The sequence below is a fragment of the Erinaceus europaeus genome, chromosome 5, assembly GCF_950295315.1.
Source record: "Erinaceus europaeus chromosome 5, mEriEur2.1, whole genome shotgun sequence".
NCBI lineage: Eukaryota > Metazoa > Chordata > Mammalia > Eulipotyphla > Erinaceidae > Erinaceus > Erinaceus europaeus.
The window spans coordinates 119,000,430-119,014,415 of NC_080166.1; the positions used below are offsets into that span (position 1 = coordinate 119,000,430).

The window sequence follows — 13,986 nt, forward strand, 5'->3', positions numbered from 1 at the left end:
AACTTCAAGTCACATTGTGGGGCCTGCACATCTGACATGCTGGTCTCACGAATGCACTTTGCTGTTCCCACCTGTCTAGTCTTCTAGGTTCCATGTTCCCTATGCCTCGAGTCATCTATGCCATGGCTGAAGATGGCTTGCTGTTTAAATTTTTGGCCAAAATCAATGATAGGACCAAAACACCAATAATCGCTACAATAACCTCTGGTGCCATTGCAGGTAAGAACAAGAACTAATGTCACAGTGTTTCTACTCCCTACTAGACAGTGAGACGTTGTAAGTGGTCTTTTTAACACTTGGAAACTGGTTTATTGCAGGGTGATTGTCCTTTGGCAAAATAAATAAATAAATAAGTAAATAAATAAAATTCTAAAGGGATATGATAGAATTCTCAGAAAGTCTGGATTCTTCTTTACTAATTAAACTCTCATTGGTCAAAGCTTAGGACACACATTATTTCTTCAAGACCCTTAGTTTTCTTTCTTCTCAATGTTTACCTGAGCAGACTTTGGTGAGATGACATCTTTTTTTTTTTTTTTGCCTCCAGGGTTATTGCTGGGACTCGGTGCCGGCACTGCAAATCCACTGCTCCTGGAGGCCATTTTTTCCTCCATTTTTGTTGCCCTTGTTGCTCTTTGTTGCTGTTATTATTGTAGACCTAGGAGAGATTTACCTTCTCAGATTTCAGATTTCTCCCCTAAAGGACAACTTTGACATATGAAACCAATAGGCCAAAGGTCTCTGAAATGAGATGTTCCAGATCCAGACACTCAGTTAAGGAAAGAGAAGCCCAAAGTATATCTGTATGTATACACACACACACACACACACACACACACCACACACACACACCACACACACCACACACACCACACACACCATGTTATTGTCTATACTTTCTCCTTCAGTAATTGCATTTCATGGCCTCAAGGTGCAGATACCATTCTGGTGAGCAGATGCAGAAGTGGTGGCTCAGGGGCCAGGCGGTAACACAGCGGGTTAAGCACACATGGCGCAAAGCACAAGGACGGGCATAAGAATCCCGGTTCAAGCCCCTGGCTCCCCACCTGCAGAGGGGTCACTTGACAAGCGGTAAAGCAAATCTGCAGTTGTCTCTCTTTCTCTCCCACTCTCTGTCTTCCCCTCCTCTCTCAATTTCTCTCTGTCCTATCCAACAACAACAACAGAAATAATAACAACAACAAGGGCAACAAAAGGGGAAAAATAGCCTCCAGGAGCAGTGGATTCATAGTGCAGGCACTGAGCCCCAGCGATAACCCTGGAGGGAAGAAAAAAAAAAAAGAAGTGGTGGCTCAGAGGCTCAGAGAAGTGCACACTCAGTAATCACTGAGCTGACTCTTGGTTCCTGAGTTTTTATTCATTCAGTGACTTGTTTATTTAATTTTTGTCCTCAATGGGCCTTCTCCTCCCAGGCCAGTTTCTTTTTTCAGATAAGACAGGGAAAGACTCCGTAGCACTGAAACTTCTTCACATGTCAGCTTTCTCTAGTTCCCCTGAATGTTTGTGGGTTTTTTTTTAATACTTATTTATTCCCTGTTGTTGCCCTTGTTGTTTTAGATATTACTATGGTCGTTATTGGATGAGACAGAGAGAAATGGAGAGAGGAAGACAGAGATGGGGAGAGAAAGACAGACATCTGCAGACCTGCTTCACTGCTTGTGAAGCAACTCCCCTGCAGGTGGGGAGTTGGGGGCTCGAACTGGGATCCCCACACTGGTCCTTGGGCCTTGTGCCTTGTGCCACATGTGACTCCCCCCTTGATGTTTCTATGTCAAAATGGTTAGCAGTTTTCTGTGAGTAGAGCAGTGGGTCATTTTAGTAAATCTGGAGATGTGATACCATCTATACTTTGTACCAAGAGATTTGGACTGATGGACACTGGTGTTACATTTTACTGTTTTCAATGAAAACATTGTCAGCTATTAATAATTAGGCCTTTACTCAAGTGCACGTAGTTTTGTGGATTAATATGTTATTAAAGCAAGTGAGTTGTCACTAGTAAAGTGTAAATCTGCACTCAAGAGTGGTCGCTGTAGTTAGCTTAAAGGATAATAAACATCAGGATCTGACTAGTATACCTAAGGGTTTAAGCAACTGGAAATAGTGTTTGTGTTCTTTTTTTTTTTTTCCAGTATTTACATGTAATTTGTCATAGCAAACACTGGCTATAATTTCCTTCCTGTGCTTATTAAGGGCAAAGTCAATATAATCCTTAATGTGATTATAAATTGTGTGCATTCACCAAATCAAGGATTTACTCTTTCATTTGATGGGAGAGGTAGATCAATATTTGTATTTTTATTTGTACATCTGAATTTTGATGCTGGGGATTTTTAAAAATAATTTTATTATTATTATTGACCCTGCACAATTCCACCATTCCTGGTAGACTTTTCCCCCCCTTAATTTTTATTTATTTATTTATTTATTTATTTATTTATTTATTATTTGGTAGGACAGGGAAATTGAGAGAGAAGAGGGTGGAGACAGAGGTAGAGAGAGCATGTGAGAGCGTGAGCATGCAAGCAGCCTGTAGCACTGTTTCTGCTTATGAAACTTCCCCACTTCAGGTGGAGACCAGGGATTTGAAATGTGGGTCTTTGAGCATGAGCATGTGTGAGCTCAACCAGGTGGGCCACCGATGCCTCTCCCCCCCCCCCCGTATTTTTTTCCTTTCAGTGTCAGAAATAGGGAAAGGGCGGAGAGAGAGAGAGAGAGAGAGAGAGGGAGAGAGAGAGAGAGAGAGAGAGAAAGGCCACAGCACTGCTGAACTGCTTGTGAAACCCCTGTGCGGGGTGTGTGTGTGTGTGTGTGTGTGTGTGTAGGCTTAGACCCAGGCCTTGCATACCATGAGCCGCCATCTATCAGATGGGCTGTCTTCCGGGCCCCAGAATCTAGATTTCTAAAATTAACCCCTGGGAAGGATGCCATCTTGTGTTGCTCTGTGAACTAAAGTGTAGTTCTTATGGCATTCACAGCTGGATACTGTTCTAATTATCCGGAAGCCCCCCCTTGCTCTTTACTCCTGCTGTGTGTCCTCAGTTTAGATTTGTCTTAGTGGCAGTGATTTTTAGGCATTTGAGATATCTGTGGGAAGAGTAATGGTTTTGTGCTTATGTGTTAACTTGTGTTGGTAGCATGGGACCTGAGAATATCCCAGAATTGAGCTAGCCAAGGTGTTTTTAAAATAGGAAACTGGGGAGTCCGGCGGTAGCGCAGCAGGTTAAGCGCACGTGGCGCAAAGCTCAAGGACCAGCGTGAGGATCCCGGTTCAAGCCCCCGGCTCCCCACCTGCAGGGGAATCGCTTCACAGGCGGAGAAGCAGGTCTGCAGGTGTCTATCATTCTCTCCTCCTCTCTCCATTTCTCTCTGTCCTATCCAACAACGAACGACATCAACAATAACGATAATAACCACAACAAGTCTACAACAACAAGGGCAACAAAAGGGGAAAAAAGTGGCCTCCAAGAGCAGTGGATTCATGGTACAGTCACTGAGCTCCAGCAATAACCCTGGAGTCAAAAAAAAAAAAAAGGAAACTGAACCATGAAAATAGAAGTCCATGGGGGTTGAGCAGTAACACAGTGGGTTAAGTACACATGGCACGAAGTGCAAGAACCAGCATAAGGGCTCAAGCCCCCAGCTCCCCACCTGCAACAGGTCGCTTTACAAGTGGTAAAGCAGGTCTACAGGTGTCTTATCTTTCTCCCCTCTCTGTCTTCCCCCTCCTCTCTTGATTTCTCTCTGTCCTATCCAATAAAAATGACACCAATAACAACAACAATAACAATAAACAACAAGGGCAACAAAAGGGGGGAAAAAAGCCTCCAGGAGCAGTGGATTGGTAGTGCAGGCACCAAGTCCCAGCAATAACCCTGGAGGCTAAAAGAAAAAAAAGAAGTCCATACTCTCCCAGAGATTACAAGGGGATTTCAAATAAGCATACATTTTTGAAGATGGGGTCACAGTAAAAGCACTGATACTATTGCAGAGAAAACTGCTGTCCAGCCTTGCCATCTGGGTCGGGAGGCCCTCCCCTCTCCCTTCTCTTCACTGCTGCATACTCACGGGCATATCTTCTTCGGATGAACTCTCAGCAGCACTAGGGACTGGGACCTGGCTTGTTCAACAGCCTATACCTACCATATGTGATTGAATCCTCAGCTCTTCTGAAAGTACCAGGAGTGGGGGTGGGTGGGGGGTGAGGGTAAAAGCAGCACCCCACATGGGTCTGATCATGGTGGCGGGGGCAGGGGGTGGTCGCTCGTGGAGGGAGGGCTGTCCAGATGCTAATGTCTGTGTGCTCCTCAGCTGTGATGGCATTCCTCTTTGACCTGAAGGACCTGGTGGACCTCATGTCCATTGGCACTCTCCTGGCATATTCTTTGGTGGCTGCCTGTGTCTTGGTCTTACGGTAGGTCCTGTTTTGCAGGCTTCTGAGACAGAAATTCAGATGCACACTGCTTGCTTGTTAATAGTTCAAATTAATGCCATGGCTAAGTTGATGGTAGCTCCATCAGAAGCTGCCAAGGAGAAGGTGGGATCTGGTGCCTGACAGCTCCATCATGATCCCTTGTTTTGGGAAGTTAGGGGTAAGTTTTCACCTCAGCTATTGGGCCTGTGATATTTTCATAGCTTAGAGTAATGATTTCAAGGGCTGGGGAGATGGCATAATGGTTCTGCAAAAGACTTTCATGCCAGAAGCTCAAAAGTTCTAGATTCAGTCCCTTAGCACAGCTGAGCAGTGCTCTGGTCTATCTTCCCTTCTGTATCCTTGTAATTAAAATGAAATAATTTTTAAAAAGTGAGCAATGATTTCAACATGACACATATTTCTTGGGACAGTGGGGCCTAAGGACTGACTTGAGTAGGGATCAGGAGACTCCAGTGAAGCTGAGGACTTTGTGATGTCCTGTGATGCCCCATTGCACTGCTGCTGGGATGAGTCTGCAGTGACAGGAAGATCTTCCAAGTCCTGACTTTTTTAGTCTTGTGAAGACCAAGTCAGCCCCCTGGACAGCTGTAACAAAGTGGCCCTAGGCCGATACTTGGCGTCCTGGTGTTCTCAGGTGCAATATTAGCTACCTCCCACAACACAGTCCTGAGCTGGTTTTCCTGACTCCCAGAGATGCCTCATGGCCATCGTATACTCACAGGACTCTCTGTCGCTCACTCAGCAAGAGAAGCTTTATTTCTCTTCAGGCACTTTATACTTGTAAGGCCTCCAATTCCATTTCAATATTTTCTGTGTTAAAACTGGGTTGAGTCATGTTGATGACTATGTAGAATTGGCTACAAGTAGTTTTGCTGACCACTGCTTCCTTCCCAAGGACTCAACATTATAATCTTTTCTTGAGTTCTCCTCCCTTCTAACTGACCAAGTGCTGTCACACTAGAGAAATGATGAAAAAAATAACTAAATATTTTTATATTCACTCTTAGAGGTGATATGAAAAATAATTTACAAAGTGTTCTGCTCCAAAGCTGGAGAAAAAGACCTGAACTCCATTCGTTTGGAGACCAGTTAGGGAATGCCACCCCCTACCTATCCCCACAACACACCCTTCCCTCCCAGCCCTATAGCGTTATTGACTTCAAGGCCCCTGGAGTTTTAAAATAATCCAATTAAGTCATGCAGACAGGAACCATCAGCCTGCAGATACATTTTCTCTGGCACCAAATAGGATCCTGATGGTATCGCTTTCTATCTCTGTCCCTACTTTGAGTTCCCAGTAGTAACAGCTTTGTTGGGAGGGACCTAATATGCTAAGTATTCAAGGGCCATTGCTCCTTCACAGAGTAAGCGAACCTGTCTCAGGATATCCCCCTGGTCTGGTTCACGGTAGAGGCCATGTTGACCTGGAACAGAGGCACAAAGGAGGAGGTTGCCCAGAAGCAGGAGCAGAAGGCAAGGTCTCTGTTTCTGCCTGTCTAGAGAACTCCACTGTGTGCCTCGCGCTTTGGCAAGCCAGACTAGAAGAACTTGAGTTGACACATGATTGTTTTCCTTACTTAAAGCATATCCTAGAACTCACACAATACTTTGCTTTACAGGTATCAGCCAGAGCAGCCTAACCTGGTATACCAGATGGCCAGAACCACCGATGAGCTAGATCAAGTAGACCACAATGAGCTGGTGAGCACCAGTGATTCCCAGACAGGCTTTTTACCAGAAACAGGGAGGTTTTCTGTGAAAACCATCTTCTCACCACAAAACATGGAGCCTTCCAAATTCTCTGGACTACTTGTGAACATTTCAACCAGTCTCATAGGTAAGAGCTTGCCTTTCCCTATAATATGTTTGGGGTCTTGCTTGGGGGCACTGTAGGATTTCTGGTCCCAGAGAACAAGCATCTATCTATCTTGCCGCTGGACTTGGCCATCATTTAAGCCATCTTCATTGTACAGATGCCTGTAGACATGATGCCTCTCTCTCCATAGCCCTGGAGGAGAATGGAGGCTACCGGTGTAGACCTGAAAAGTGGTTGCATTATATTTCTTTTTCTGTTTCAGCGATTCTCATCATCACCTTTTGCATCGTGGCCGTGCTAGGCAAAGAGGCTCTGATCAGAAAGGAGTTGTGGGCCATCCTTATGCTTTCCGGATCGGTTCTCCTCTGCTCAGTGGTCATAATCATCATCTGGAGGCAGCCTGAGAGCAAAACCAAGCTCTCATTTAAGGTGAGTATCTTAGCCCAACAGGTCTGTGGGGGCCCTCCTGGCAGCCACTGACCCTGGTACTCCTGCTGTGAAGCTGGCCTTGAACTTGGAGACCCCCACGTATCTTGAGTGAGATGCTTACCAGGCTGCCTCAGGGGTCCGCAGACATAGAACATGACTGCTGCTATTGCCCTGGCTGGGGGATGACTCCCTCCCTGCCCCTGGCCCTCAGATGGTATGTACCTAGTCTTCTGTGCCTTCTCACAAGTCTGTCTGGATAGATCACAAGCCACTGCTGGCCTCAGAGATGACCAGGCTTCTGCATTTTAGGTTCTTATAGAGACCGGGGAGAGGTCCTGCCTCTGCTCCTCCTGGAGGAAATCAGAGCAGGGCCCATTCTGGTGACTGGTAATTCAGAACCAGACTCCCATCTGTTGGGTTTTGCTGGTGAGGGGTGCAGGGTGGGAGATGACTCTTCTTTCTGTTCTCCACTCAATCCTGCAGGCAGCCCACATAAATTTCAGATGCGCTTTCGTTTCCTGGGTGGTTCAGTCACTTATGCCGAGCGTGTCAAACGCGTGCTAGCTCTGCAGGCTGTGGCCCAATCAAGTCAGAGGCCTCTGCCTCCTGTCTCCACAGGTGCCCTTCCTGCCAATACTTCCTGTCCTGAGCATCTTTGTGAATGTCTATCTCATGATGCAGCTGGACCAAGGCACATGGGTCCGCTTCGCAGTGTGGATGCTCATAGGTAGGTCAGGTTGACAGTGTTGCTGTGACCACCCTGTCCATCTTCCTGTCTTGCGGGAGCCTCGCCTGGGGGGACAGGCATGTGCCCTGCTGCCTGATAGGTTTCTCTGCTGCTTGGCTGGTCTGGCCATGTGATCCAGCCCCCCTGACTCAGTCCACAACACAGCGGGCATGCCTGTAGCCAGCGTGCTTTCGCTGTCAATCAGGGACTCCTGGCAGGTGGTGGAGGCTCCCTTCCCTTTAACAGCTTCCTGACTCAGCCAGTTACCACATGCAAAAGAGCTGGACCTCAGTAAGGACAGACCGGGAGTCTGCTCTTAATGAGCGCGGTTTCATCTGGTCTCCAGTGGAAGTCTGTGCTGTGTGTCCTTGGTCCAGCCTGACCACCCATTTCTGTGGGCACTGGTAGAGCCTAGGAAAGCCTGAGTAGACCAGGAGACCCTTCTTGGGCCCAACTGTGGCCTGCTCCCTCTCTGAGCTTTTGATGTCTGGGCTAGAGGTGATGGACTCAGGTGCTCAGGTTCCTTGGTGTCCAGGGAACTAGCTGTGACCTTTGCCTCTCAACAACACTGCCAAGAGCGGTAACACCAGGCCTAGGCTTCTACCCAGCCTCTCAACTCCTGTAGCACCACTGGTTGCCCTACTCTCTCAGACTCTCATCGCTGAGGAGGAGCCACCCCTGCAAAGCCTGTGTGCGACAGCTGGCTCCCTCTGCACAATGCCTGTGCTCCCCTGCCCCCACCCCCCTCCCTAGTAAAAAAGGGTGGTGTCAGTGGATGATAGGGAACCCCAGGGCTCCCAGCCTGTCTGCACACCTTGCCTGGGAGCTGCCATGTGAGGCTGTCTAGAACACACCCTGAGCTACCTGTGGAGATGACATGAGAACCTCTGCTGTCCCGGCTCTGGAGAGCTGAGTTGTGTCTCTGCATACAGATGGTTGGCCCAGAGGGTAGGGAGCTGGGAGAAGCAGCCTCCCTGCCCCCCAGCCCCACTGCTGAAGCTGCTCTTTGCACTCCGCCTGCAGGCTTCTCCATCTACTTTGGCTACGGCCTGTGGCACAGTGTGGAGGCGTCCCTGGCTGCCGACCAAGCAAGGACTCCTGATGTCAATTTGGACCAGTGCAAGTGACACACAGCCCCGCCTCCCAGGTGGTGGCAGCAGCCCTGAGTGCTGCCCGAGGGTCCAGGAGCGCCTGGCTCTCCACCAGGGCAGCTGGAGCCTACGTCCATACAGCCCTGTCGTGGCAGCCGGTGCAGCCGCTTGGACTGCAGCTCAGGCCCTGCCCACACTTATTCTGCGGGGGGGTGTTCCCAGGCCTGGCACACCTCAGACAGCTCCCCAGCTTCCACTGCCTGGCTTGGTGGCTGGCCACTGTGTCACTAAACTTCCCTTAAACCAAGAAAGCAGTTCCTCCCCTGTCCTCGACAGCTCACTGCCCAAGCAGAGGCCACGGGTAGAACAAAGATCACTCCTATCCCTCACTCTGAGCGTCCAGGCCTCCTCCCCCTCCTGGGACTGTCTGGGTACTGAAAGACTCTAGACTCTTAGTAGCCATCTCCTCCCAGCCCCTAGCAGCCTGCAGGATGAGTGCCACAAAGCAGTGTCCCAGGCTGCCCTGCTTCCCAGAGCCAAAGCCGCTGCTCCCTCACAGAGGCAGAGTGGGCCGGGCCCGAGTCTCCTTGCCCTCGACATTGAATCCTGTCCACATTTCTTTTCCAGACTGGGCCTTGGCTCTGTGGCTGTGACAGGCCGTGGCCCAGGGGGCAACTAGACTGAGGGCAGGCCATCCCCTGGAGCTCGAGACAGTGGGTTTGAAAGCTTTGGGCTGGTTGAGCCAGCTATGCTCCTAGGTGGTCACAGAGGAGACCTGCTGCTGCCGCTTGCCCTGCAGATCTCCGTCAGTTCTCACTCCTTCTGACATCTCAGTGCTGGCTGTGCCACTGGAGTCTCACACTGTGTGCGCCAGTGTCAGGCTAGCGGAGCTTAGTACCTGTTCTCTCTGGGGCTCTGCCATTCACCCAACCGTGTCCTCTGATTCCTGTGGGTCCGTACACCTGGGCAGGTGTCCCTTTGTGCTGCAGAAAAACAAATGGTCCTCCTGGCTGCCCCTGGACCCTAACAACAATCAAATTGAGTTCTGTGCGTCATTATTATACTTCACACCAAATTCAGTTGGCATGTAAGCTTCATCTGGAAAATGACCAAATACCCCACCTTGTAGGCATACTGTGCTGGGTCAGTCTGCTGCCTCTCAGCACCTGTTGTCCAAATACTGTGGATCTGTAGGTGCGAGGTTCCGGTCCTGTCCACCCCCAAGAAACCTGGGCACTCCGGCACTCGGCACATCCCTCTCCATTGTGCCAGAGCTGCAGAACGTGTGCATGCCCCATGTGACGGGGAGATGGAGCAGTGCTCCAGTGTCCCCTGCAGTTCTGGGGTCAGGAGACAGAAACTGTTGCCCAGTGTTGGCGGGAAGGGACACAGACAGGCATTTAGATGACACAGAAAATGTCAACACTGCTTTCGAAGTTCAGAAGCTGTTCCCCATTTCTTTTCCTCGTGGCCTTTGGCACACATCTGATGGAAGGAAATGTGATCAGTGTGGCCAGCACCTGCCTCCCTCTAACCCAGAATCTTGATAGAAACAGCCCACAGCTGGGGCGCCCGTGGACCAACACTGTCCACCATCCTGGGAACCTTCCCCTAAATACTCTTGTGAATGTTCCCATGAGAAAATCATCAGAGCCCAAAGCCTGGATTTCCAAAGAAAGGAATTTAAACTTGTGTAGATTGGTGCTGTAAAATATTTTGATAAATACTAACTTATTTTGTTGGGGTTGTGGTTTGTCTGCTCTCTTAGGGGGGCATCAACTGTTTGTTTCCTTGATGTTTCTGTGATTTTTCTATGTGGGGAAAGAGAATGTGAGGGGAAAAATGTGTCTAAGGAGGGTTGATGGATGAGAGAGAGTGTTAGGTTTTTTGTTGTTTTGTTTTCTCATTCTGGCTAAGATTTCCGCTTAAGACAATACCCAACAGATTGTTTATAGTTGATATTTCAGCAACAGCTACCACTCTGCAAACTGGAAAGATGTCTCCCCACGGGGGGGGGGGGGAGACTCAAATGAGGACATCGCAGCAGACATTATTCCATCCTTGCCAGAAATCTGGCCAAGAGACCACAGGGACACAGCACCAACTCATCAACACCCTGCTGCCCCACCAGGAAAGGACAGTGGGGGTGGCGGGCGCCCATGAACGCTTGGCTTTAGTGGAGAGCAATCTGTGTGTGGGTTCCAGGGATTTTCTTTTCTATGTACTGGGCCAGTGACAGAATGGTGTTGGGGTAAGCCCCAGTATTAATGGAAAGGGCTTTTCTATTTTTTTTTAATTACACCAGTCATTCCTGTTCCTGAAATAACACACACAGAGCCAAGAAAAACCCCAAAGTGCCCACATGTTCCTTCCACCCTGACACCCCTCCCCAAACACTGGCAGCAGAAGGATTTGCTGATGCCAAGCAGATACCCCTTTCTGTCTGCCACCCCACCTCCATCTAGTGTGCTTTCACGACCCCGTGAGAACTCTGCGAGCAAATGTTGGAAGCCCCATCATCTCCACCCACTGTGAAGGGTCTCCATGTGGTGGGGTGAAACAGAGTCCCCCTTTTCTGAGCCAGCTTTGTTGACTAACTTCCAGGTCGCCAGAAAGAAGGAACAGCATCTTCCACAGGCCACTTTGGGGGTGGCTGCTAAACTTAGCCCAGTGTCATGGTTCCACCGAGTCTCTGCTCAGTGACTAGGCACCTGAGTCGGACCTCACAGGCTTCCTGTCTGCTGTGGGTCCTGGATCGCTGCTTCCCGTTCACCCTCCCTGAGCTCCCGAGAGCTGCTATACTCCTTTTGCTCCTCTGACAGAACCAGTGCTTACACGTGGGTGAGGTGCTCAGCCCTGCAGATACCCAACTGGGCTTCAGGGTGAGGGCGCAAGGTGGGCAGGAGAGTTCTAGCAGGTCTCTGCCCACGCCCTCTCTCCCCGGACGTATTCAGAAGTGGCTCCTTTGTTTTTCCTGTGTGGGGCGGCCTACAGAGGTGCTGGGCACAGATGAGAGGTGGTTCCTTGAGTGACTAATGGACACAGGAAGTTCCTCAGCAGAGGCTGCAGCTGACCTCCCAGGTATTTGGGGCTTCCTTGCCGGAGCAAGCCTATTTGACTGCACACCAGGATGTGTCTCCTACTTTGCCTGGCCAGAGCTGAGGATTCTGTGAGCACCAAAGACGGAAGCAAGCCATCTCCCTGCACATCTTTGTGTTGCCTTCACTGCATCTGTGATGCTGCCACATGGAGCCCTTAGCATTAAGAAGAAGCTAAATGTGGGGTCTAATTGTGGGGTCTAATTGTATATATAGTACATCTATTTGCATCAGACTCTTGGAAGGAGACACATGTACATTCTGTTAGACTTATGTGGACTTTTCTGGGATAACAAAATGCTTTTTTGAGAAGCAACACTCCATGGTTGACCCTTGCAGTTACGATGCTGAGTGGATTTTAAGGCAAAGAGAATACATCAACTGATCTTCCTTTTTACCATAACCCAGAGTCTGTTTTGTGCCTGTTGCTTCACTGAGAAGTAGTGTTCTTTTTCACAGAGGACTCAGACCCACCCTTGATCACCCAGTTCTCAGCAGCCCTCCTGGGACACCCCCCCCCCCCCCTTAAATTGAACTGCCAACAACCCACATGGGAGGACAGCGTGGAGTCCAAACTTGTTTTCTCAGGGCAGGAATGGGTCGAGGGCTCAGGAAATTCATCATTCAGACTTTGTTAATTTATTAACAGGGTATCCAGTTTTGTGTTTCTTGATGACAAACCTTTTTATTTTTCCATTTGAGAAGTTATAATATATACATATATATATATATATATATATATATTTAAGATGAGTTTCCTGCTTAAGTTGTGCCTTTCAGCGTGGCTGGGCTTGGGGAGCATAGAGACTGATGAGGATGGGTTATTAACCCGAAGAGCTCTGGTTTCTGGTGAAACTTGGTCTTCTACTGAACTTGGAGCTGCTCTCTAAAGACTTGTGTTTTTTATTATGTAAATTGTATATTTTGCTTGTTTGCTGTTCTATTTTTCTAATCATTTTCTTAAGTTTCTTATAATTGTGATACTAGATGTAGATTCAGATACTAACTTAACTGCAAACCAGATTGGTCTCTGCTGCCCCCTCTTGTTTTTAAGGACAAATATAGATGGTATCCATTGCCTTTACTTTTAAAAAAAAATGTGAAACTGCTCTGCCCTGTTTGCAGACAGCACTGTGCATTGGCAACTTACTCCATACTCCACGTTGTAAAATCAAACTTTTGTGGTGCATTATCTCATGCTTCTGCAAAGTCTAATAAATTCTGCCTTTGGCTTCATTATGAACTCGAATTCTGGCAGCTGGGGCCCCCGTGTGGCAGTAACCTATGGGGCATTCAAGATTCTGCTCTTTGCTCCTCAGGTATCTTCCAGCTTCCCCACAGCTGAGTGTCCTGCTGCCTAGTTGCCTCAGCTGTGTTACAAAAACCCAGATTTCAGTGATTAGCAACACAGCCAGGAGAATCCCTGAAACCCTCACTTTGGATTCTCTGATGCTTCCTCCCCCAACCTCCCACTCTGGCCCTGGATAAGCGCTGCACCCCCCCCCCCCACACACACACAGCTGAGCCTCGCACCTGGCTGGCTCTTCATGTTTACTGTCATCAGAGCGTCTGGAGAATACACCTGAGCGGGTGAACTTGGTAAACCGGACGCCTGAGCTTGGACAGAGTGGGCCATCATCCAGGGGTGAGTCTGGGGTCACCTTCACCCCAACCAAGGGCTAGTTCTGCTGGTAATTTGCAGACACCAGTGAGCCGAGCCCCTGGTTTGCAAGATGACCGGCTCTACCGCGTCTATGGGGTCCGGGCACCAGGAAGTGCCTTGGACTGGCTTCCAGTGTCTGAACACAGGGCCACCAGCAGCCCTCCCAGTCCCGTGCCGCTGGAGCCCGGTCCCCGCGCCGCAACACCGCCACCTCGTGGCCGACATGCCGCCCGCCCGGCAGGCAGCCTGCAACGTCCCCCGCATTTTCGGGAGCAAATCTGCCCGCGCGTGGTTTAACTCTTAGCCCCAAACAAGTCCACCTTAACACTAAGGAGGAAAGCTCTTCACCATTTCACCAGGCTCTGGTCTGGGACATGGCCCAAAAAGGTGGAAGGTGCCCTAAAGCCCCTTCCGCCATCACCCTGTGTCCAAGCTGCAAGCCTAGTGGCTGGATGGGAACCCCCACGGGGGAGCTCCGTGCCCACACCCCGTTCAAAGAAGGGCAAACGCTAGAAGAAGAACCCCCGTTCAAAAAAAGGACTCATTTCTCGTCCTCCCAAACAAGGTGATCCAGCAAGCCATAACTACAGTCGCTGTTTTAAAAGCCACGTAAGACTAGGCTCAGTGAACAAGGGGGCGCTTTCGCTGGTGCAGGTGCAGCGAGAACCCCAACCTGACAGCACCGTCAGGCCCTGAACCCCGACAG

General features: G+C 49.3%; 1 protein-coding gene across 3 annotated transcripts in view; it reads left to right on the forward strand.

Moving 5' to 3' along the window:
- SLC7A1 (solute carrier family 7 member 1) overlaps positions 1 to 12,854 on the forward strand; it is a 130,286-nt gene extending 117,432 nt beyond the window's left edge. For all 3 annotated transcript variants that reach the window (XM_060191675.1, XM_060191676.1, XM_007522396.3), the window contains 6 exons: positions 80 to 219; positions 4,333 to 4,435; positions 6,076 to 6,293; positions 6,535 to 6,701; positions 7,320 to 7,428; positions 8,452 to 12,854. In XM_060191675.1, the coding sequence (XP_060047658.1) occupies positions 80 to 219; positions 4,333 to 4,435; positions 6,076 to 6,293; positions 6,535 to 6,701; positions 7,320 to 7,428; positions 8,452 to 8,555 (841 nt within the window). In that variant the 3' untranslated portion in view covers positions 8,556 to 12,854. The remainder of the gene's footprint in view (positions 1 to 79; positions 220 to 4,332; positions 4,436 to 6,075; positions 6,294 to 6,534; positions 6,702 to 7,319; positions 7,429 to 8,451) is intronic.
- The last annotated feature ends 1,132 nt before the right edge of the window (positions 12,855 to 13,986 follow it).